This window comes from Podarcis vaucheri, assembly GCF_965113315.1.
Source record: "Podarcis vaucheri genome assembly, chromosome: 16".
In the NCBI taxonomy this organism is placed as follows: Eukaryota; Metazoa; Chordata; class Lepidosauria; order Squamata; family Lacertidae; genus Podarcis; species Podarcis vaucheri.
Window position 1 is genome coordinate 25,899,577 of NC_138754.1, and position 26,194 is coordinate 25,925,770.

The following is a 26,194-nucleotide window of genomic DNA, read 5'->3' on the forward strand; positions in this document are numbered from 1 at the left end:
TACAATACCTTGAGCTTCTTGGAGGAAATGTGTGACCCTTGGCCCAGCCACTACCTCTCTCAGGGTTGTTGTGGGAATTAAACAAGGAAGGGCAAGGAACCATGTATGCCATCTTGATCCCCTTGAAGGGAAAAGGGGGGTGTAAATGCAATAGTTAGATTCCCAAATGCCGATAAATTTCTCTGAGGATTTTTTTTTAAAAATAAATAAAAAATAAATCACATACTGATACAGATGCATGGAGGATGTAAGACTGAAAAAGTGGCAGAAACCAGATCTGACAGCTTCATCGATCCCTGGTTTCCGTACACACTATCACTGTTACCTCTGCCATGAATATAACCAGCGGAGAAGGCAATGACCTAAGAGGAATGTAGTTGTCTGTTGTCTGCATGATGCTCCAATCTAGTTTGGCTTGTTTCCAGTCAGGGGTGTGTGTGTTTTCACAGAAGCAATTTTGCAACATCTCTGCACCAGCAGAGCTTGGATCATCCACTCCATGGCTGTGTTGGCTGGGGCTGATGGGAGCTGTAGTCCAAACCATCTGGATGGCAGCAGGTTGTCTTAGCAGTGGAAATATTCAAGAAACTTTTTAAGAACAGAAGAAGTGCCTGCTGAATCAGGTCAAAGAGGGGACCCATCCACTCCAGCATCTCATGTCCAGCCCATAGCTGTCAACTTACAGATTTGAAAATAAGGGACCAGCAGCCTCGGAAAAAAGGGATCAGCAGCCAAAATAAGGGATTTTCCAGGCACAGGTATCTTCAACTTCTGAGCCCCTCCAAGCCAAAGACAGAAAGCCCAGCCAGCAGCCAAACGAAGCCTCAAGCGGTGGTTCCCACAGCACAGCAACCTGGCAAAGGGGATGCAGCAAGGAAAACCACCATCACCTCTCCACTGGGAAGCACTGAGAAAAGGCAAGTCCCCAGGCAAGGTGGCCGATTTGATCGACACAAGGCATGCAAGCTCCACCTCCCAGTCGTTCTTAGACTCCTTATTGGGTGAGCAATGCAGCCAAGCAACACAGTTGGAGCCTCCCTCCTCCCTGGCCGGCAGGGAGGGAGGGAGAGGAGCTGCTTCCTTTGAAACCCGGGAAATTTAAGGGACATCATCAGTAAGGGACAGCAGCGGGACACGGTGCTGGGATAAGGGAGTTTCCCACCAAATAAGGGATGGTTGACAGCTATGGTCCAGCCAGATGCTTGCAGGAAAACCCACAAGTGCAGGACCTGAACACAAAAGCTCTCTCCTGTGTCTTCCAGAAACGGGCATTCGGAGCGTCGCTGCCTCCAATATGTTCAGACTCCAAAGGTGATTAGCTCTTCTGCGAAAGCTGCAAATCCTAGCACATCAACTCTGCATATTTTGACCCAAGAAAATCCCCCAGACCTGCCAAAAGACGTGACTCAGCTACACAACACATGAGTATATAAATATTCAGCAGATAGCACACTGAACACACACCTCTTCCCAATTTCTCCTTTTTTCCCAACAACTCCTGTCAATCCTCAAGGTTTCATTCTTATTTTCTGCTCTCCTCGCTTGGCTTGGGGCCTGGTTTATACATCCTTTTTCTATTCTGGGCCATCTGAAATATGTAAGATGCTAGGAGAGACTGCAGGGAGCTTGTGAGAGGAGGGGAACCGTACCATTAATGCAATGGGTTTCGTGCGATGAAATCCTTTGTTGCTGCCAATTAGAGATTGCATAATGGTGAGCTCCATGCCTTATTCATCACCTCCCTTCCAGCTGACAGCCCGCCTCAGGTGGTGACTGCAAGAGCTAAAATCCAAAAAAGGGAGAACCCAGGATTGACATACGTGAGACATTTGTCTGTTTGCACATCTCTGCGTGTGCAGAGGACACCGTAAAGGGGGCAAAAAAAGAAAAGAAAACCTTTATTTCATATCCTTTTTGTCATTGTTGAACTTGTACACAAGTAAAATAAAATGCATATCATATATATATATATATATATATATATATATATATATATATATATAATTTATATATATACTGCAGTCTCGAGGGGATGAAAAGGGATGCATTCTTTAACAAATGCCCCTGTAAACATGGCGGAATAATGAAGGTGGAAAGATGGTTAAATTGCAGGAATTGGAAACACAGGAGCCGCAATGAAATCGTTGCGTCACCTCTTCAAATGGGGGGGACTTGCAACATCATTCAAGGATGGTTTCAAATTACAAGTAACACTTTGGAAAACATTTTGAAAATGGCGTATTTGCATCTTTTATTTTTTTCTATTTTATTTTACTTTTTTCCATAGGTAAATCTTTCTCTCTCTCCCCCCCCCCCCCTTTTAACCATCAGCTGTGGCTATAGACTCTCGTGGGCAAGTGCAGTTCCAAGGACGAAAAAATAATAATAATAATAATTAAAAATTAAAACACATAAATTTCAGGAGGAACAAATAAATTATGTACAACGTTTTGTTTTTATAAAGGCATCCAGTTAACTCGTAGTGTAACCAAGTTTTGTTTTTGTTTTGTATTCCCCCCCCCCCTCTGGGCTTAACTTTCTTCTTGTTTGTGGAAGTGATTTTATGTTTTTATTTTTTTAATGGTTTTATTATTTTTTTTAAGCAAAAGTCCTGGGATTAAAGTATCACTCCTCGAGGAAAGGGGTGGGAGGGAAACAAGAGACATGTTGCTGTCGTTTCAACAGGACCAGAATAGACTCCACACCAACAGAGTGATCGATAGGCTGGGGATTAGCCGTGAGGTGGTACTTTGCGTGGGCTGAGCCATGCGACACTGTGACCTGGATTTGTTCTTTTTCGAACACCCCTGCCTCTTTTTGGTCGGGACTGTCGAAGGTTCGATGGGGCCTAGGAACTCAGGTTTCAAATTGGTCAGTGGAGGGTCCACTGCACTGGGGAAGGTCCCAAAGGGGGAGTCGTTGATCTGTTTGTTGCTGCTGTTTTTAGAGGGGTCCGTCTCCACCTGGGGCTTAGTTTTGGCGATGTTTTCCTTATCCTTGAGGGGGTTGTTGGAGGAGGCCCGGCTGCTGTGGGAAGACGGGCCCGCCTTGGCTTTGGCTTCATAAATAAAAGACTTATCCATCTCCGGCTGGCAGCATTTCCGCCCGCCATCGTGGGGGCTTAGAGGAGGGTCGGCGGTTGGCAATTTGCCAGTCCTGGTCTTAGTGCTAAAGACGCTCGTTCTGATCTGGTTGAAAGAGTCGACACATCCCTCCAGATCGGCGCTCTGCAGCCGTTTGAGGTCCCTCCCTGCCAGGTGAGCAGGCAGGTGGCACTCGAGTTCCGAAGAAGACCCTTTGAACTGCTTGAACCAATCCCAGAGCGACCGGGCTTGGCAGTCGCAAACCCATTGGTTGCCATTCAAGCGGAGATACTGGAGGGAGACCAAGGGAGCCATTGTCTCTCCCGTCAGCACCGTCAGGTTGTTATTAAAAAGGTACAAGGTCATCACTTTGCCCAGGTCGTGGAAAGCCCTGCGGTGGATCACACTGACCCGGTTCTGATGCAAGAGGAGCCGGTCCAGGTTGATCAACCCCCGGAACACGTTTTCCGACAAACTCTTTATTCTGTTCCCGTGCAAAAACAGATAGGTGAGGTTAGCAAGATCCAGAAAGGTGTCGTCCAGGAGGTTCTGCAGACTGTTGTCCTGCAGGTAGAGATACTGCAGAGAGAAGAGCCCCCGGAAGAGCCCCGTGGAGAGCTCCAGGAGGCCACAACGGTCAAGGTGCAAGGTGTGGAGGTGGACAAGGCCTTGGAAGGTGGAAGGGTTGATGGACCTCAGGTTGGTGTTGTCGCTGAGGTCCAGCTCCTCCAACTTGTCGAGCCCGTAGAAAGCCCCGGGTTCGATCAGGCTGATGTTGTTGGAATGGATCCAGAGGATTGACATGTTCCGGCAGGAGGTGAAGCTGGTGGAGCGGATCACGGTGATCTTGTTGCTGTGGAGGAAGATACGCTGAGTCTGGATGGGGATTTCGGTGGGGATGGCTCCAAGTCCTTGCTGTTGGCAGCTGATGGTGATCTTGGGTTCGCTGTAGCATACGCAAGCCCCTGGGCAGGATTCCGCTTCCGACGGGAAGTTCAAGCACAGCACCAAAATTAGCAGTTTGCTTCCTGGAGGAATAGCCATAGGGGAGGAGGGGGGAAAAGAAGAAGAGAGAATGATATGCAAATTAGATCATTAGCACCTTCCTTTCCAGCATCCCCTACATTAGCTCAAAATGCACCTTTGGAAAATTCATTAACTGCACAACCTTGCGAACATGCATGACCTTGATGAAAACACAAGCATTGCTTTTGTTCCACCAGCCTGAGAATCAGCTCAAGGAATGGAAGGAATAAGGCTTAGCAGAGGAGCTCATTGTATCCTTTCGCTTGCCCCCCAGTCCTAGCCTGATTTGGGTCAAAAGTAGATTTGGGGCAGCAGGGAGAGAGGATGATGAGAAAGAAAAGCAGTTCAGGTATGCCGCACCCACACCATAGCAGTATCATACCGCTTTAAACAGACATGGCTTCCAACAAGGAATCTTGGCAGCTGTAGTTTGTTATGAGTGCTGAGAGACATCAGGAGACCTCCATTTCCCCCCACCAAGAAGTTCTCAGAGCTGTTTAACCATCAATCTTTCTTCCCAGAGAACTCTGGAAACCGTAGTTTGGTAAGGTGAGATATAAGTTAACCAAAAGCAGCTAAAAGCACAAACACAGCCAACACATTTAAAAATAGATTATAACCCTAAGAAGTGGACAATTATGGGAACCATCCCATGACACAACAAAAAAAGTCTTCAGTTGTTCCCGGAAAGTGCAGATAGTGGCCACCTGTTGTATCTCAACAGCAATGTTATTCTGTGGAATGGGACAGCCACACTGAAGGCCCTGCTCCTCTGAGTTACTGTATAGGGGACTTCTGAGATCTTTGGAACTGATAGGAGAAACTCTCCCACAGACAGCAGGGATCTACTGGGTGCATAAGAGATAAGGTGGCATCTCAACATTAGATTAGTTTACCTGCAAGGTCACCTTACGTCTCCCATGCCCACTCAAACACTTCACTCTGTGGGACTGGCACCAGTACAGGGTCCACATATAAGAACTTGGTCTTTTAGTGTGGCAGTGTCCACACTCTGGAACTCCCTGCCTACTGATATCAGTCACCTTCGTTGTATTCTTTTCAGCACCTGCTAAAATCATTTTTGTTTAGACTTCCGGTTTGGATCGCCAGCAGTACGGGAGCGCGGAGAAGTTGCTGTGCGACTTCCCCGAACTGCGCGGGGGTTTTGAGGGGCAACGCAAAGGCACTGCGACCCCAAAACTTCCAGGGGGGCCCCCTGGTAGGAAGTGCTGCCAGCAGCGTCGGAGAGGTCCGAGCCTTTTGGATTCTTCTCTATTCTGGGGAGGATTCTGAAGCAATGGGACCGAGAGACGCATTCCGGTAAGCTCTGCGACCCCGCGCAGCTATGTCTCGAGCCCCCGCTGAAAAGTGGCGACAGACTTCCGAAATTTTTCAGAACTGCTGCCTTTGGAATTGAAAGATAAATGCTGAACTGTAAAAATCAGACAAATAGACCTTAAGGTGCAGTGGATGTTAATGGATTAAGTTAAGGAGCCCGACCTGTATTTCGGGGTTAAGATGGCGCTGGGAAGCTAATCGGAAGAGCGAGACAAAGTAACAAGCTTCACCCGCTGTAGAACAAAGAGAGGGAAGTCCCCGCCAGGGATTCCGCGGGGCAAAGTAAAGTAACTACTAAAAGAAGTGTACAAATGAAAGGAAATTCTAGAGACTTTGTATGAAAAAGTGGACTATCGGAGAGCTGGATAGAAATTTGAAGGGGAAATCGGGAGGAGCGAACGGAGAAACTCTAGAACGCTCCGTAAACTCACATGACGGATTAAAACTACCCCGACCTGCTGTACCTGCATTCTTTTTGGCTCTCCAGCTTCTGTGGCTTCTCAGCTTTTGTAGCCTGTTGCCATACTGTTTAATATTAAAAGGAACACAGTGCGCAAGCCCCTGTGTGGGAGAAGAAACAGCTTGCTTCTATCTGGGGGGTTGTCCGGTTGGACCTACCTGAAACCGATCTCCGCAAAGGACTTAGAGACTGGGAAGGATCTTTTTGCCTCTTTCTTTTTGGATTGAACCTGCGCCGCTGAATTAGCCGCTTTTTTGCCTCTTCTTGTTGAGACTGGGATTAGACCTCTCCTTTTTGAGACTGGGACTAAACTTTTCTTTTTTTTTTTCCTTTTCTTTTTTTGAGTTTAAACTCCCCCCCCCCCTTCTTGGAGAAATCCAAACTTGGCAGAGAAACCCCGAAACTCCAGGAATCTCTGTTTCGGCGTCTGCCCCTTTGTTACCCCCCCTCTCCTCCTGTCCCTCCCCTTCCCCTTCCCATGCCCACCTCCCCTATTTTCAAGCCCTTTGACTGTTGGCTGTATTTAAGGAAATATTAATAGGATAAGAACCCTTGCTTACATATCCAGGCAGCAACACTACACGCGGCTGACCCAGTGAAAATAGGACAAGAACCTATTTTACAGGGGAATGGATTAAGCCAAACAAGTGGCTGAAAACCAAAAGAGAAGCTTTCATATCACCTTCATATCACCTGATTTACTTAGACTGTATTAACTTTTCTATTGCTTTTCTATTGCTTCTCCTTTGGGTCATACCTCCAGCATATCCTAGCATTTCCCCCTTCTTTTATTTTTGGCTTTTTTACACCTTTATTACTCAACGGAAATTCAGTTCTACGTTGACCTAAAAAACATCATTAACATAAATATTGTTTGAATTCAGGGAACAGGTCAACGTAACTGTTTTTGTGATATCTAAAATACCTAAGATTGCATGTCCTGCCGGTGAAATTTTAAAAAACCCTTAAATTAACTCATTGTGAGGGGTGGGTGGCGGGGAGGAGAGGGGGGTGGGCAGATGACGGGGAGAGACGGAAAGAAGGCTGTGGGAACACCAATGGATAGGAGAATTTCAAGGCAAGAGGAAATAAAAGATTTAGATGCATTATGGCTGAAAATAAAAGAGGAATTCAGACAGAATGAGACACGTATAGAAAAAAAGTTAGGAGAGATGCAGGAATCCTTTGATAAAAAGATTGAAGCTGTTACAGGGGAACTCTCAAACAAAATAAAAGATTTAACAGTCAAAACAAAGTCTTTAGAAGAACTAAATAAAAAAATGCAAAAAGATTTGAGAGACCAGAGAAAAGAAGCTGAAAAAACTAAAGAAAATTTTGGAGAATTGAGTAAAACTCAAGAACAGGTGTTAGACAACCTAGCCTTGATGGAGATGAAACAAAAGCAGTTAAACCTAAAATTCAGAGGAATAGGGGAAGAAAGAGAGGAAGACATAAAAGGGAAAATGATTAAAGAACTTGCGACTTGGCTTGTATTGAAAGAAGAAGAGGTTGCGCAAAAAATAGAAAACGCTTTTAGAATAAAAATAAGACCCAAACAAAATAGATTGAAAAAAGTCCCAGGAGATTGCCTAGTGATCTTTAGATCAATAGACATGAGAAATATGATTTTGAGGGAGAGCTACCAGAAGAAATTGGTGATCGATGGAAAACCAATTATTATCCTCAAAGAAATCCCAATTAGACTACTTCGAAAAAGAGAGGGCTACAAACAAATAGTCGGCATTTTAAGGAAAAATGGCATACAACACAGATGGGAATTCCCAGAAGGGATTTCCTTTTTTTACAAAGGGAAAAGATTTAAGATAACTGACAATCAGGAAGTCAGTAAATTTCTACGTAGATATGAAAAGGACCTCGGGGGGGTAGAGGAAAGATATGGGGAGAGGGATGGAGAGAGGGAAGAAAGAAGGGAGGGGTGTCTAGAGGAGAGACTAGAGAGGGAGGGAGGAGCCAGGGGAGGAGGGGACGAGGGGGAGGGGGGGGAGGAGGAGGAGGAGGAAGAGGTCGAAGAACAAACAGAAGACAAAACCACCCGAATCTAAACAGACAAAAACCAAACCGGGAAATTACTGACTCATTAGTAGATAAAAGTGATAATGAACCTTAAAATCGTAACATGGAATGTAAACGGTTTGAACGAAAAAGCTAAAAGGAATAAAATTGCAAATGTGTTGAAAAAGGAAAAACCGGATGTAATCTGTATTCAAGAAACTCATGTAGCTAAAAAGCATAAACATGTCTTAACAAACAAACTCTTGGGCACAGAATTTATAAACTCTACGGAAGAAAAAAAAAAGGGGGTGGTAGTATATGTGAAGGAAAAATGGGAACCAAAAATGATATACAAGGATGAGGAGGGGAGGATACTAGGGGTTCAAATCAATTTCCAGGGAGAAAAGATTAATGTAGTTAATATTTATGCCCCAAATACAAACAAATCTGAGTTTTTCAAGAAATTAGAACAAGTATTATTAGAGTTAGATGACAACAAGACGATTCTATTGGGAGACTTCAACGCGGTGCCGTCACCAGAAAGGGATAGACAAACGGAAAATAGAAAACAAAATCAAGGAAAGTTGCCGAAATCATTCCAAGATTTGGAAGAAAACCTAGACTTAATAGATATATGGAGATACAAACACCCAATAGAAAAGCAGTTCACCTTCTTTTCCGAAGCACATAAAAGCTGGGGCAGAATAGATCAGATCTGGACCTCGAGAGCACTTACCCTAAGAACAATAAATTGCGAAATTCACCCAAGAACATTTTCGGATCATAATATGACAACTTTGGAAATTAAAGGGATAACACAGGGAAGTTTCAGATGGAGATTAAATGAATACCTATTAGAAAATGACGATGTTATTGAAAAGGCCAAAACCACCCTAAAAGAATATTTTAACTTAAATCTAAATACAGGAACAAGCATAGAAGTGGTCTGGGACGCTAGTAAGGCGGTGATAAGAGGTCTATTTATTCAGCAAAACAACTACAAGAAGAAGATAAGACAGCAGAAGAAAGAAGAAATACTTAAGCAGCTAAGAGAGCATGAGAAAAAATTAACAGATCACCCGAAGGATGAACAAAGTATCCGAGCAATAAAAATGTTACAAACACAATATTCAATGCTGACAAGTCAAGAAATTGAATGGAAAATCAAACTAATGAAGCAAAGATACTTTGAGTCAGCGAACAAAATAGGGAAATTTTTGGCCTGGCAATTGAGAAAAAGACAGAAACAGAATATGATAAATAAAATAAAAGTAGAGGAAGATCTGATAGTAGATCCAATTAAAATACAAAAGAAATTTTTGGAATTCTATGAAGAATTATATAAGAAGGGGGAAGAGGACCTAACGCAAATAGAAAGATATCTAAAAAGACACAAAGGAAAGACCATCGGGGAGGAAGAAAGATTTCAACTAAACAAACCCATTAACATAGAAGAGGTTCAAAATGCTATAAAAAAAATGAAAGCAGGAAAAGCTCCAGGCCCAGATGGCCTTTCGGCCAAATATTATAAAGTCTTAGGAAATCAACTATCATCGGTGCTCTGTGATACAATGAACAACATCTTGAGAGGAGGGAAAATACCTGAGTCGTGGAGGGAAGCTTTCATAACATTAATTCCAAAACCGGATGTAGATAAAATGTGTATTAAAAATTACAGGCCAATATCCCTATTGAACAACGATTACAAAATATACGCCGATATTATGGCAAATAGATTAAAAAAGTGCCTATCGAACTTAATTCACAAAGACCAAGCAGGTTTTTTACCAAATAGATTCCTGAAGGACAATGTGAGACACACTATAAACCTAATCGAATATCTGGAAACTAACAACAACATACCAGCGGCCTTGATTTTCATAGATGCCGAAAAGGCGTTCGATAATATCTCGTGGCAGTTTCTACTAAAGACCATGGAAGAAGCCGGGATAGAGGGAGAATTCCTGAGAGGAATACAGGCAATATATTCAAACCAATCTGCCAAACTGGTGATAAATAACAATCTTACAAACACGTTTCAAATTGAAAAAGGAACCAGGCAAGGTTGCCCCCTCTCACCGCTCTTATTCATTACGGTTTTAGAAGTTTTGGCAAATAATATAAGATCAACACCAGAGATCAAAGGGATCAAGATAGGATCAAAAGAGTTCAAACTAAAAGCCTACGCAGATGACTTGATGTTATCCGTAGAAGAACCGCAAGGGAGCATCGAAAAGGCGCTGGAAATATTAGAAGAATATGGCAGATTAGCAGGATTTAAACTGAATAAATCAAAGACCAAAATATTAACAAAGAATTTGAGAAATGATATAAAAGAAAATTTAGAGAGCCAACATGGAATTAAAGTGACTAAAAAAGTAAAATATTTAGGTATTTGGCTTACACCTAAAAATATAAATTTAATTGAAGATAATTATACAACGACCTGGAATAAAATTAAAAAAGATCTGGATGTTTGGAGCAGAGTTAACCTCTCGTGGCTCGGTAGGATGGAGGCGATAAAAATGAACACTCTCCCCAAGATGTTGTTCCTTTTTCAGAATATCCCGATCATTAGAGGGACCAAAATATTTAAAGATTGGCAGAAAGCACTCTCAAGATTTATATGGCAGGGAAAAAGACCAAGGATCAGATACAAACTACTTACAGACCGAAAGGAGAGAGGGGGGATGGCGGTACCCAACCTAAAATTATATTATGAAGCTGCTTGCCTAAGTTGGGTGAAAGATTGGATAACTTTGGAGAACACGGATCTGTTGGAACTTGAAGGTGTAGACAACAGGTGGGGTTGGCACGCATACCTTTGGCTAAATAAAGGAAAAACACATAAGGGTTTTTCAAATCATATCATTAGAGGGCCATTATATGAAGTTTGGGAAAGAAATAAAAAACTGTTAGAACCAAGAACACCCTGGTGGCTGTCCCCAATAGACATCTTATCAGTTAAAAAAACAAATCTGGATGAGAAAAACTTAACATACGAAGATTTATTGACACGCTCCCATGAAAATTGGAAATTAAAACCGTATGAGGAACTGAAAGGAAAGTTGAAGGGTTGGCTACAGTACCATCAGATCAATGCAAGATGGACGGAAGACAAGAAAGTAGGAATGAATGAAAAGAAATCAAAATTCCAAATCGAAATAATTGAAAGCAAATCTAAATTATTATCCAAATTGTATAATATTTTATTGGAAGAGGATACAAAAGATGTAGAAACTAAAGAGGTTATGGTAAAGTGGGCTAGAGACTTGGGACACAACATAGAATACGAGAAATGGTCGAAGCTATGGAATCAGGGAATAAAATTCACAGCAAGTGTGGCAATTAGAGAAAATCTAGAAAAGATGATATACAGATGGTATTTAACACCAGAAAAATTAAATAGGATGTACAAGACCGGTAACAAGGCCTGCTGGAGATGTAAAACAAATGAAGGGAATTTTATACATATGTGGTGGACATGTGAGGAAATAAAAAAATTTTGGAATCAGATATATGATGAACTAAAAAAAATACTTAGACTCACATTTCCCAAGAAACCAGAGGCCTTTTTACTAGGGATGGTTGGAAAAGAAATACCAGAAAAAGACAAAACCCTGTTCCAATACGCAACAGCTGCGGCTAGAATGCTAATCGCCCAAAACTGGAAAAACCCAATTACACCAACGGTGAAGGATTGGCAACTGAAATTATATGATTTTATAGAATTGGCAAGAATGACGCAAAGAATCAGAAATCAAAAAAATACAAAGTTAAAAGAGGATTGGAATAAATTTATGGTATATAGTGAAGGCAACTCTGGTAACACAACAACTGCAGTAGGTTCGATTTAACTCTTCCGATGTTATAAACTAAAAACTAACACCAGCTGTAATATGATTTTATTAAAAATAGAAACCCGAAATCAGGAGGGAGGGAAGTCGATGCAACGTATGTGTTTTTTCTTTTCTTTCACTTTTCTCTCTTTATTTTTCCTTCTTCTGTCTAACTTTTAATGTCTTTTTTTGGTTGTGCTTTTCTTTTTGGTTGTGTATGATGAAGAAAATATAATAAAAAGTATTTAAAAAAAAAAAATAAAATCATTTTTGTTTAGACTAGCCTACCCAGATAACTAGAATATCTCAAATGCTGATGTGTGTTTTAATCTTTTCTTTTTGTTTATAACTGGGTTAATAATAATAATTGTAATGGGAATTGGGGTTACTTGTGCGTAAACTGCAAACTGCTCCAAGCTAGCCGTATAGCTAAAACTTTCCCTGGTTTGACAGCCCTTGAAACGCGACTGTCTTAGTCACTGGCAGAATCCGTCAGTGGGCGGGACCTAAATTTCTTCCAACATAAAAGTTGCTTGACTCCAAGTCTCCTCCTAGATTCTCTGCGTGGAAGCCTTCTGCGCAGCGTGGGCGTGCCAAGCAGAGGTCCTGTGCTCTCTCCGCTGATTTCACTGGAAGAGTCTCTGAGCTTCCCCTCCACCTTACTCTCAGCTTCCCCTTTCGCCCTGGTGTCCCCTGGATTTCTTTCCCCCGGGGAAGCTCTCTCTCTCTCATTGCTAGTTCCCTCCCCTGCATCACTGGAGCGACTTTCCTCTCCTCTTCCCTCTGATGGCAGTTCCCTGACAATAATAATAATAGTGTTTCAAATTGTTGTTAACTGTTTTATTGTTTTATTCTATTCACTTTGAGGTTTGTTTGTTTACAATCAAGCAGGGCATAAATTTTATGAAATAGATCCCATTATATGTATTTTACTGGTGAATGCATTGAAAAGTGTGTTATTTTTAAGTGCATATTTTATTTTATGTAGAACTGGCACTGTTGCAGGTGCCATGCTGTATCCATTCTGCATCTATAAGAAATTGATATTTTAGTGTGGCGTCACCCACACTTTGAAACGCCCTGAGTCTTCTCTGTACTCTTTTCAGCCCACGTTAAAAACGTTTTTGTTCAAACAAGCCTACTCAGATTCTAGAACACTGGAGTGTTTTTAGTTTATTGCTGCTTTTATTTTTATTTTTATAAAAAAATGCTTCAGTTGTTTTTACTAATAATTTCATTGCTTCATTCTTTTTGTAAACTGCTTCAGTAAACTGCTGCAATCAGGTGGCATATGAATACTGCAAAACAAACAGACACATAAAATGCAAAAAGTGCTTGCAAAATGTGTACCAAAAGCCTATGACAGGACGTAATGAAGGGTGCAACAAACTACTGACTGCCATATAGGTGGTACATGACCCCAGTTAAACTAGCAAAAATTTACCATTTGCCTGATAACAAATGTTGGAAATGTAAGGAAACTGAAGGTACTTTTTATCATCTTTGGTGGACATGCCCGAAGATTAAGGCTTTCTGGGAGATGATATATAATGAAATGAAAAAGGTATTTAAATATACCTTTCTTAAGAAACCAGAGGCCTTTCTCTTGGGCATTGTCGGCCAATTGGTGCCAAAAAAGGATAGAACTTTTTTCATGTATGCAACAACAGCAGCAAGAATACTGATCGCAAAGTATTGGAAGACACAAGATTTACCCACCTTGGAAGAATGGCAGATGAAAGTGATTGACTATATGACATTGGCGGAAATGACGAGCAGAATTCGTGACCAGGGAAAGGAGACTGCGGAAGAAGACTGGAAGAAATTCAAGATTTATCTTAAGAACTATTATAAACTTGATGAAGCTTAGAATGTCGAGATTTTACAGAGAGAAAGGGTTGCAGTAATATAAGATTAGATTAAGAAAGGACTATGAAGAATTAGGATGGGAAAGAACATTTATAAGTTGCTATAAAATTTGGACATGAGGATGCAGAAAGGGGAGGTATGGGGAAGTCCGAGGAAAGAAGTCTATGAAAGGATATTTTGAAATTATATTTGTTTGTTTGTTTGTTTTTCTTTTATGTTTGTTTGTTATAAAAACTTTTGTAAAACTAATAAAAATTTTATAAAAAAAACAAACAAACAAACTACTGACTGCCAGTGAAATTGTAGGTGGGGCAAGGGCACAGCTCAACTCGTGCCCTCCTTTTTGGCAGGCAGCTCTGCAGCAGGTGTGACTTTCACCTTGGCTTGGTGTGACCCAAATCTCCAGATGCCTGTCCAATTTGTCCAGCTCTTTCTCTCTCTCGTTGCCTCAGCCGACCCGGCTCTCTCAACTCGGTGACTGAGCTGTGACTTTGCATTAAAGCATAATGAGGCATCAGAATGCATGAGCATCCTTTGCAAAGGAGGATGACACTTTTCCTGAAGATGCACAAGCCGGGAAAGGGGTCTTGAGGCTTGGACTTCCCCAGATGATGGGATGGGTTGCTGGGCAATTCCTCCAAATGGAGGGAGTGCAGGTCAAATCTGACAGGGATTCCTGGTGCCTCTTCAAAATGTGGATGGACCAGATTGGCAGAGATAATTCATAATGATGTGGTTTTTTTAAAATATATATTTTTATTAAAGATTTCTTGGTTTACAAAAGTATGTGCAATGTCTCTTTTTTCAAGCTACGTTTTTCTACAGGTCAGTTTCATTTGCTGTGAGACATTAATGTTACATTAGGAAGAAAAGGGGGAAGGAGGTGGAGGGGGGAATGGTGAGTGGGGTGGGAATGCTTTTTTTGTGTCAGCGTCACTTGTGTGGGTTCTCTTTACTATTTGCTTGGGCACAAGGAGAAGGGGACGACAGAGGACGAGATGGTTGGACAGTGTTCTCGAAGCTACCAGCATGAGTTTGACTAAACTGCAGGAGGCAGTGGAAGACAGGAGTGCCTGGCGTGCTCTGGTCCATGGGGTCACAAAGAGTTGGACATGACTAAACGACTAAACAACAACAACAAATATCTCCCCCCACACAAACACACTCTTTCTCCTCTTCTCTTTCTTTTCTTTCTCCTCTCTCCTCTCCGCTCCGCTCCTCTCCTCTCCCTTTCTTTAGGTTTCCCTTTTTCTTGTCTTTACTCCTTTCTGCCTTTGTTCTAGACTAAGTAGCTCTTAGCAAATTGTAAAAAGACACTTTGCAACGGCCATGCATTTTTGTATATCTCTGAATAAGGATCAATAAATAAATTTACAAAACAAAAAAGACGTCGCCAGTCATCATGATCATTGGCATTCTCATCATCTCCCTCTGCTTCTTTGGTTCCTAGGTGATGATTTCCTCCTTGCTCCGTCCTCAGGGACGGTTAAGTGGGTGCCAAGGCAAGCAGGCAGCAGAGCGTGTAGCTTAAATATCCCCACAAACCCCACCCACAGGCCAGCTGGCCTGCAAGCACATGGTCTGCCCATATATAGCAGGGCTGGGGAACAATTCTCAGCCGCAGGCCCACATCCCCTCCTGGGCCACCATCCAAGGGCAAGAAGCCATAGCCTCCAACATTCTTCTGATGAAAATTGGGACAGTGCAGCACCAAAAGACACAATATTATCAATAATAATTTATTATTTATCCCCCACCCATCGGGCTGGGTTTCCCCAGCCACTCTGGGCAGCTCCCAACAGAATATTAAAAACACGATCAAACATCAAACATTAAAAACTTCCCTAAACAGGGCTGCCTTCAGATGTCTTCTAAAAGTCTGATAGTTATTTATTTCTTTGACATCTGATGGGAGAGCGTTCCACAGGGCGGGTGCCACTACTGAGAAGGCCCTCTGCCTGATTCCCTGTAACCTCACTTCTTACAGTGATGGAACCGCCAGAAGGCCCTTGGAGTTGGACATCAGTTTCTGGGCTGAACAATGCGGGTGGAGACGCTCCTTCAGGTATACTGGGCCGAGGCCGTTTAGGACTTTCAAGGTCAGCACCAACACTTTGAATTGTGCTCAGAAATGTACTGGGAGCCAATGAGAGCGCAGTACCACCAGAAACACCAGTGATGCCGGCAAGCACCAACTCATCTTCCTGTCGCATACCAATGCTTATGCACCCTGCATCAGAAGAAAGGAATAAAATTAATGGTTTCATCCTATGTTACCCACATATCATCCCTGAGTAGGAGAGATGGTGACTGGCCCAAAGTCAGCAGAGTCCACTTCAAGGCTCAACAAGGACTGTGCTTTCGTAATCTCTTCCTGACCCACCAGCCCCACTCCTCCATGCTGGATCTCACCCCCACGCACGCCAACTGTTGCGAGATGGAGTGTGCCAGAGAAATACTCTTGCATGCTATGGAGAGCAGGGCAGAAACCGGGCTATAAATCTCAATCAATAACTTATTATTGCTTGCTAGGTCGATACTATAGATATGGCTTGAATGTTTTATTGGGGGAATGAGAATGGTGCCAGGGGGGTGATAACCACGAAGAAGGGAGATTCTCTCTTTGGGGTAATCAAAAGCTGGAAACCTAAACCGGAACTGCAATCTTGTCATCATAACTCACCCGGCGCACTTAATAAAACTGCCAGAATCCGAAGCATCTATGCGCTTCCATACACTTCCATATCAGATATCAGGGGAGAGCTGGCACCTGCCTGGAACACATGCCTAATCTGTCCCAGATATTATTAGCTTCTGCACAGCCCCCGTGAGGCTCTGGGTTAGGGATTTGCCTGGTGACATCTGCTGGCTGGCTCACCATCTTTTTTTGACACATCACCGCCCATCGAATGGGATAAAATAACACAAGGCGCATCAAGTCCCTGCTGGGAGTGTATCACACTGGGAGGCATCCCTGGGGAAATTAAAGCATTGCAGGCACCGCTCTCTGCCCAGCACTATTTCTTACTGGGTGAGAGAGGCAGCAGAAGGATATATATATATATATATATATATATATATATATATATATATATATATTGCAAAGGGGAGAACATTCTGGAGCTAGATGGCTGCTGATCATGTATCAAGCGGGTGAGGTGCAGTAGGGATTGGGAGGTGTTCCACACTTCCTCATACTTCTGTGTTGTGAGGGCAGCAAGTCAGGGGCATAGCGTGGTGCGGGCCATAGCCCCGGGCACCTGTCCGGGGCTGGACTGAGGAAGAATGGTGGGGACCGCCCCAACCTTCTCCTGAACCTTCCCAAGAACAGGAGGACAGTATAGATTTAGAACAGTGGTTTGCAGAAGGTCACAGGTCAGAGTCTGCAGAGGGCAGAAGCTGGGAAGAGGAACGGCAGGAACAAGAAGCACCAGAGGAGAGGCAGCTGACAAACTCTGTCTTTGGAAAGCATTCGTGATCCACCCCCCTTTGCCAGGACCAGGCATGCATTGAGGGTGGTAGAACAGAAAGCTCAGAGGCAGAAAGCACAGATCAGCTGACGCAGGGGTGACGTATAATAGGAGGGACGGATGGGGTGAAACTTTACCCATTATCCTACGCCATTATCCTAGGTAGACTGCATTCCTTCATCTCTCTCTGTGCATAGTGAATAAATTCCTTGGTGAGAATTGCTTTTTGGTTTGTCTGCTTCTTGGCCGCCACCATGGAAGGAATTGGATTCCCTGAAGCCTGACAGCATCATGCCCCCAGTCCCCTCATTGAATGGCCACCCAGACAGTCTTGGAGGGATGCGCCTGCCCAGGGCTGCATCGGCCAGCCTGGTTCCCCCCTGCATGGGTGGGCAGGTGGGCAGGCAATGCAGCAGGGCCCTGAGAACCTTCCATGCCCACCCACCCACCCAGCAGTGGGGGTTGGGCGAGCGCAGCAGGTTTTGTTTACTCTCTACACCCCAACCCCTAGTCCTGCCTAGTGTTTGTACATGTATGCCCTGGTTACCAGCAAAGGACGCAACGCTACTGCACTAAGCACCCCCTGATGCTGCCTATCTGTGGGGCTTCAGCTCGGCCAATTCTATTCATTGTATCTCAAACATGAAAATAAGATGGTCAAGGAAATGGAGAAACTCCCTTATGGAGGTTGCAGCATTCGCCCCTACGGAGGTTGCAGCATTTGGGACTTTCTAGTTTAGAGAAAAGGTGGGTAAGAGGCAGCATGGTTGAAGCTTATGCATGGCAGATAGAAAGCAGAAAGAGAGAAGTTTTCCTCCTTTTATGACACTAGGGGCATCCAATGAAGATTAACATAGATTCAGGCCAGAAAGTCCTTCTACATCAGTGTTTCCCAAACGTTTTTGGGCAACGGCACACCTGTTTACCGGAAAAAAATCTCGCGGCACACCACCATTAAAGCCCCGCCCCGTGACGTCAGCGTGCAGCGTCACGCCGGGAGGGACGCACAAAAGTGAACGTTTTTTCCCTTCCCCTTGCCGGGGTGGGAGGAGGCAGCAGAGCGAGGGACTGAGGGACGGCGGCAGCTGAGGCGGCGGCGGCTTTTGTGGTGGTGGCGGCGATAGCGGGCGGAGGAGGAGCCGTCGCCGGGAGTTGCTGCTGCTGCCCGGACATGCCGGCCTCCTCCTCCTCCGCTGTCTCGCGCTCCTCCCTTTTGCGCGCGCTGCCCCGCCGCTCGGCACCACCACCGCGGAGCCGCCCCCGGCTCGACGCGGATCCTCGCCGCCGCCGCCTCTCGCCGCCCGACTCGCCCGCCTCCCTCCCACGGCACACCAGCCGGTGTCTCACGGCACACTAGTGTGCCGCGGAACACCGGTTGGGAAACACTGTTCTACATGCAGTGCAGAGTTAAACTGTGGAACTCTCTCCCACAGGGTGCAATGATGGCCACCAGCTTGAATGGTTTATTGAGGATTTGATAAATTATTGAGGCTATTGATGGCTGTTGACCACAATGACTATAATCTGTGTCCATGGTTGGAGGCAGTGATGCTGCTGAATACCAGTTGCTGGAAGCCCTGGGAATGGTGTGAGTGTGTGTGCGTGCTCTTGTGCTCAGCTTCTGCCTGTGGGCTTCCCACTTCATAGAATCATAGAATAGTAGAGTTGGAAGGGACCCTGAGTGTCATCTGCTCCAAAGCCCTGCAGTGCAGGAATTTGTCCAACATGGGGTTCAAACCCATGACCCGGAGATTAACAGTTTCATCCTCTGCCGGCTGAGCTATTCCTAAGGGACAAAACATTACGCCGACAAAGCTGGGGTATCTGTGCTTGAGTCCTGCTTGCTGGCGTTGGAGCTTCTGTGTCGCCACTCTGAGAACAAGATACTGGACTAGCAAGAATATTCTTGGCCCAAAAATGGAAGCAAGAAGAATTACCAACGATTGAAGAATGGAGAATGAAGTTAATGGACTATGCAGAATTAGATAAACTAACAGAAAGAATTCGAAACTGGTGGGACCAGACATTCACAGAAGACTGGAGTAAATTTACGGACTATTTGAAAAGTATTTGTGAAGATCAGACGACGTTTGTAGGTTTGCAAGAAGTTCTGTGAGGAGTATTATTGGAAGTATTGCAAAAATAGATAGGGGAAGGATAATTTGTTAAGAGACTTAAAGGCAATACAAAGTTAAGAAATGTATAAGAAGTAGATACAACGGTGGATTATCAGAGGTGGTGATGGAAGTAAAAAAAAAAGATTGTATAAGCGATAAGTTTCGTGGTACATTTTATAATTGATATGTTAAAATCAATAAAAATTATTTTAAAAAAAGAAAGAGAGAGAACCGGATACTGGACTAGATGGGCCATTGGCCTGAACCAGGAGTCTCTTCTTACTTTAGTTTGTTTTTACCAACTTTGCCCACGCACAACTCCAGAAAAAATGTTTGCAGCGCCCTGCCCACTCCACCTCCTCCAAAAAGGCTCGTGAAATTGTCAAAAGGACTCAGCCCTGGCTACACAGACACGGATCCTAAAGAACCCAATCACAAGCCCTTTCAACATCTAACACACACCACCTTCATGCTGCTGAAACTCAACGTTCATTTTCCCCATGGCCTCCGAGGCAAAGTGGAGAGCAGCGGGCCGCAAGTGTTTCAAAGCAAACCGGATCGCCTTTTATCCCTCCCCGCAGAGACAAAGGCAAGAGAAGGCTGTTTGACTCAGCAAAAGTCTTTGAGCTGCCTATGAGCCCCTTTACGTCCAAGGCAGGAGAGAATTCTAATGATTATTGATCCGGCTCTGAAGGGAGGCTGCATTATCATATCCCCGAATCAATAGATTCGAGAGGCGAGCAGTTGTTGGGGTGGGGGGAGCGAGGAGAAGGCCAAGCCTTGGCAAGCGGAAGAAAATTGCATTTTGCTTGGGCCTCTGAAAAGAAAAGGAGAAGAAGAAAAAAACCGGAGCATCTATTAGTGGTCTCCAGAGTCTTTTCCTTCTAATTGCCGTGTCTGACAATGTGATCGCGCTGGGACCAGCGGAAAGGCAGATAATGGACCCGCTCTAATTGCTTCCCTGTTCTCTGAGTCATCCAACACTTTGGAGATGGCAAAGGGGTCGTGCCGACGTTTTTGACTGGAGGAGGAAACTAGCTTTTAAGAAGGCCACGGGAGAGGCAAACACCCAATTCAAAGCCCATCTCAGCAAGAGAACGGATGTTATCAGGATGATCAAGTGCTTGTTTTTCTACAGAGGTGCTTTTGACCTGAACGTTTTGATCGTGGTTCTGCTGAGAGATGGCCCTTGTGTGAGGGGGGAAAGGGCTTTTACGGATAAGGAGGAATGAGGAAGAGGGCAAAGGGGAGCTGATGGCTAGTCGATAGGAATGGAGAGGGGCGTCTGGCAGAGAATATTGAGCTATGTGGGTTAAACCACAGAGCCCAGGACTTGCCGATCAGAAGGTCAGCGGTTTGAATCCCCATGACGGGGTAAGCTCCCGTTGCTCAGTCCCTGCTCCTGCCAACCTAGCAGTTTGAAAGCACATCAAAGTGCAAGTAGATAAATAGGTACCACTCTGGCGGGAAGGTAAACGGCATTTCCGTGCGCTGCTCTGGTTCGCCAGAAGCGGCTTAGTCATGCTGGCCACATGACCCAGAAGCTGCTGGCCAATAAAGCGAGATGAGCGCCACAACCCCAGAGTCGGTCACGACTGGACCTAATGGTCAGGGGTCCCTTTACCCTTTACTTTAAGGCCAGTAAGGCAGTGTCAAGTCAAAGGTAATAGGGCTTTTTTTCAGCCAGAACGCACCAGAAATCAGCTCTCAGGTTGGCTCTATTGCCAGTACAGTCATACTTTGGAAGTCAAATGGAATCTGTTCCAGAAGTCCATTCGACTTTCAAAAAGTTCAGGAACCAAGGCGCGGCTTCCGATTGGCTGCATGAAACTCCTGCAGCCAATCGGAAGCCGCGGAAGCCACGACGGACATTCAGGTTCCGAAGAACATTTGCAAACCAGAACACTCACTTTGCAGCATTCGGGAGCCAAAACGTTTGACTCACAAGGCTTTCGACTTCCGAGGTACGACTGTACAGTGGTACCTCGGGTTACAGATGCTTCACATTACAGGCGCTTCAGGTTACAGACTCCGCTAACCCAGAAATAGTACCTCGGGTTAAGAACTTTGCTTCAGGATGAGAACAGAAATCGTGCGGCGGCGGTGTGGTGGCAGAGGGAGGCCCCATTAGCTAAAGTGGTACCTCAGGTTAAGAACAGTTTTAGGTTATGAACGGACCTCCAGAATGAATTAAGTTCTTAACCCAAGGTACCACTGTATAAGAGAACAAGGGAGGTATTCATGTTGAGTTCCAGCACCTCTTTTTCTAGAAAAATGGCACCAGTAACTCTTACCTGACTTGCATTCAGAGTCATAGATTAGATCCAATGAGTTAATAAGAACATAGGAAGATCCTGCTGGAAGACAGTGGACCATCTGTTCCAGCATCCAGCATCACATTGGCCAACCAGAAGCACCAATGGGAAGGCAGCAAGCAAGACCCAAGCACAAAAACACTCTCCCCTCCTTTGGCTTCCAGCAACTGGTATTCAGAAACATAGTCTCTGACTGTGGAGGTGGAGCATAGCCATCAATGCCCTTCTCTCTCCTCCAGGAATTTGTCTAATCCTCTTTTGAAGGCATCTGAGTTGGTGGCCCTCACTGCCTCTTGTGGGAGTGAGTTCCAGAGTTTAACCAGACACTGCATGAAGAAGTCCTTTCTTTTGTCTGTTCTGAATCTTCCATGTGAACTTCAGCTGGCTGAAGCAATTGGCAAGGCTGCCATGGAATGATGCAGGAGGGAAGGCAAACTCAACCAAACTTATTGGACTAACAAGGAGGACAGGGAGGGGGGAAAATTGAGATTAATTACACTTTTTGCATATGGATGTTGGAGAAACTGCCAAAATCTTGTCATGCCTGAAGCCTATAATCAAACTGGGGGAAAGGAGACGTCAAAAGAGAACACACTGACTGCCAAATTCATGGGGAAATGGCCACAGCTCAGTGACAGAACATCTGCTTTGCATGCAGAAGGTCTCAGGTCCAGTCTCCAGATAGGGCTGAGAATGGTAGTGAATGAATAAACAAACAAATGAACAAATGAGCAGGGCTGTGAGGATTGACTATGGCACCTTAAAGACTTCCATTTTTTGTGGAAGAATAAGCTTTAGTGAAGTACAGTCTATCAGACGCGTGGTTGGAGCAGGAACAGGAAAATGGGAAGATGCCTTTGTTGTTGCTGTTTAGTCATTTAGTCGTGTCCGACTCTTTGGGACCCCATGGACCAGAACACGCCAGGCACTTCTGCCTTCCACTGCCTCCCGCAGTTTGGTCAAACTCATGCTGGTAGCATCGAGAACACTGCCCAACCATCTCATCCTCTGTCGGCCCCTTCTCCTTGTGCCCTCCATCTTTCCCAACATCAGGGTCTTTTCCAGGGAGTCTTCTCTTCTCATGAGGTGGCCAAAGTATTGGAGCCTCAGCTTCAGGATCTGTCCTTCCAGTGAGCACTCAGGGCTGATTTCCTTAAGAATGGATCAGTTTGATCTTCTTGCAGTCCACGGGACTCTCAAGAATCTCCTCCAGCACCATAGTTCAAAAGCATCAATTCTTTGGCAATCAGCCTTTTTTATGGTCCAGCTTTCACTTCCATACATCACTACTGGGAAAACCATAGCTTTTACTATACGGACCTTTGTTGAAGATGCCTTATACTGAGTTAAACCCATGGTCCATCCAGCTCAGTATTGTCCACACGGACTGGCGGCGACTCTTCCAGGTTTCACGCGTGGAGTCTCTCCCAGCCCTGCCTGGAGATGCCATTTTGGGACCTTCTGCATGCAAGACAGATGCTCTACTACCAGCTATGATCCTTCACCGTTGGTCCACCTAGCTCAATATTGTTTACACTGTCAGTCATTCTCCAAGGTTTCAGGCATGGGACATAGCTGGAGGTGCTGTGAATTGAACCCTCCGCACACAAAGCTCTAATCATTGCACTGTGACCTCCTTCTTCCCCTAAAAGTAATGTACGGTTCTAGTCTTCATTGTTCTGAATCCTGTGAACTGCCCTGAGACTTACGGGTATACGGAGGTATATAAATTTAATAATAATAATAATAATAATAATAATAATAATAATAGACTAAAAAAAGATAGGAACAGGGGAATCTGCCCTGTGCTGAGTCAGCCCATCAGCCCACCTGCACTGACTGGCAGCAGCTCTCCAGGGGTTTGGTTGGAAATACTTTCCAAGCCCTACCTGCAGGTGCCCAGGGCCAGATTTAGGTTTGATGAGGCCCTAAGCTACTGAAGGTAATGGAGCCCTTTATACATCCAGCTGTCCTTTGTCAACAACCAATTGTCACTGTTTTGTGTGTGTTTAATGTACGCTATATGGTAATTTATGCACCTAATAGGGATCTAAAGGCATTTGCACATAACAAAATATGTATTTTATCAAAGTAATTGTTGGACTGAAATACATTCCATGCAGAATGTAAACACCCTATATATAATGATCAAACCCGTGATATTTTAGGGAGCAGGCTAGCAGGCGGGGCCCATTACTTACATCATAGGAGCCTACACAACACAAAACACTGTTGCTGTATGTAGATTTTATTTTATTTTATTATCTTATATTTTGGAAATGTACATCCAGTTTTTTTCCTTTAATTTTTTTGGGGCCCCCCAAGAGAGTGGGCCCCAAGTTATAGCTTCTTTAGCTTATATGTAAATCTAGTACTGCAGATGCCAAAGATTGAACCCAAGGCCTTGTTCATGCAGGGCAGATGCTCTGAGACTGAGCTTTGTCCCTGCTTCGGGAAAATATGAACTGTGAGATCAGAAAGAATCTGTGAGATCAGAAAGAAAAGAAAGGCAGAAAGGTATACAAGCAACACACATATATTCTGCACGAGAAACCAAGGTTTGGCAGTCTGACTATATGACTACCAATTATAATTCATTTACTTTACTTGTGCTATATAATTGTACTGTATAAACAATCCCTAAGCATCTCCATTAACCCTTTGCCTTGCTAAGCGGGCGTGGGACATGCACATGCCGCAAGTTTAATCTGGGCTGCTCTTGCAGCACAGAGGAAAGTTATTTGACTGGATCATTGCCTTAATGAGGCTGAAGCAAGAGTTTGCTTAGCCTGATTGTTTAAATCTTTAACAAACCACCCAAATAGGATTATGGGCTTTGTTAATAACCCAGATCCATCATCCTCAAACATTCCGTTAGCAAAACAATAGAAACCAATGGACTGGATCTAGGCTGAAGTTTGAGCAAATATTTTTCCAAGTTGTTAAAGTGAAACGGGGGAGGGAAAAGGAACAGAAAAACATAATTTTATAGGTGCAGCAGAACCTGGTTGAAAGAGAACAGAATGGACGTCATGTGGTTCTGGGCAACTGGAGATTTCATCAAGGATTTGGCAACAGTTCTATTATCAATTTATTGCCTTTGCATCCCATGTTTTTCTCCAAGGTGGCATGTGTGGTCCTCTCCCTCTCCCAATTTAATCCCCACAACGACCCTGTGAGGTGGGTTAGGCTGAGAGGCAGTAACTGGCTCCAAAGGCCTTTAACCTGGAGAAGAGGAGGTTAAGGGGTGATATGATAGCCATGTTCAAATATATAAAAAGGATGTCACATAGAGGAGGGAGAAAGGTTGTTTTCTGCTGCTCCAGAGAAGCGGACACGGAGCAATGGAGCCAAACTACAAGAAAGAAGATCCCACCTAAACATTAGGAAGAACTTCCTGACAGTAAGAGCTGTTTGACAGTGGAATTTGCTGCCCAAGGAGTGTGGTGGAGTCTCCTTCTTTGGAGGTCTTTAAGCAGAGGCTTGACAACCATATGTCAGGAGTGCTCTGATGGTGTTTCCTGCTTGGCAGGTGGTTGGACTCGATGGCCCTTGTGGTCTCTTCCGATTCTATGATTCTATGATTCTATGAAAGCTCACCCCGTGAGCTTCATGACCACGTGAGGAATAGAACCTTGGTCTCCCAGGTCCTAGTCTGAGAGACTAACCACGACATCACACTATCTCTAAAGATTCTATGTAAGAAAGGCAGTGTGGCGTAGTGGTAGGAGTTCTGGACTAGGACCTGGGAGACACCAGGGTTCAAACCTTCATGTGGTTGTGAAGCTCGCTGGGTGACCTTGGGTCAGTCACTCTCAGCCCAACCTACCTCACAGGGTTCTTGTGAGGACAAAAAGGAGAGGAGGAGAACAATGCATGTCTCCTTGAGCTCCTTGGAAGAAAAGGTGAGATAGAATTATTTTTAAGGCAATACATAAATAATAAAACTAACCACTACTCAGAGCAAATCCACTAGAATTAATGGAACTAACTGCATCCATTTCATTCGTTTCAATGGGTGTACTCTACCAATGTTGCCTACAGCACTACAGGACACGGGCGGCACTGTGGTCTAAACCACTGAGCCTCTTGGGCTTGCCGATCGGAAGGTCGCGGTTCAAATCCACGCTACAGGGTGAGCTCCCATTGCTCTGTCTCAGCTCCTGCCAACCTAGCAGTTTGAAAGCATGCCAGTGCAAATAGATAAATGGGTACCACTGCAGCAGGAAGGTAAAAGCGTTTCCATGCGCTCTGGTTTCCGTCATGGTGTCCTGTTGTGCCAGAAGGTTTAGTCATGCTTGACCACACGATCTGGAAAGTTGTCTGTGGACAAATGTCGGCTCCCTCGGCCTGAAAGCGAGATGAGCGCCGCAACCCCATAGTCGCCTTTGACTGGACTTAACTGTCCAGGAGTCCTTTACCTTTACCTTTTACAGCACTACATCTTCCTTTGAGAGTGCCCAGTGCCTGATTAACCATGAAATTAATGTGTGGGTTGGGGGATAAAACAGACCTGTAGACCCCTTTTCCATTAATAACCCCCTGAGACCGACTTAATCAAATCCCAGTGTTTGCGTGGAATCTGATTTCGTTCAATTTGATTTAGATAAATTACACCATTCTCGATTTGAATTCATGAAAGATGGTGAATTACTGGAGATGGT

The 26,194-nt window shown here is 44.5% G+C and overlaps 1 protein-coding gene across 1 annotated transcript in view; it reads right to left on the reverse strand.

The window, feature by feature from the left end:
• Positions 1-2,314: 2,314 nt before the first annotated feature.
• The window catches only part of RTN4R (reticulon 4 receptor), a 122,069-nt gene continuing 98,189 nt past the window's right edge, over positions 2,315-26,194 (reverse strand). The window contains exon 2 of the mRNA XM_082203309.1: positions 2,315-4,111. Coding sequence (XP_082059435.1) covers positions 2,679-4,111 — 1,433 coding nt within the window. The 3' untranslated portion in view covers positions 2,315-2,678. The remainder of the gene's footprint in view (positions 4,112-26,194) is intronic.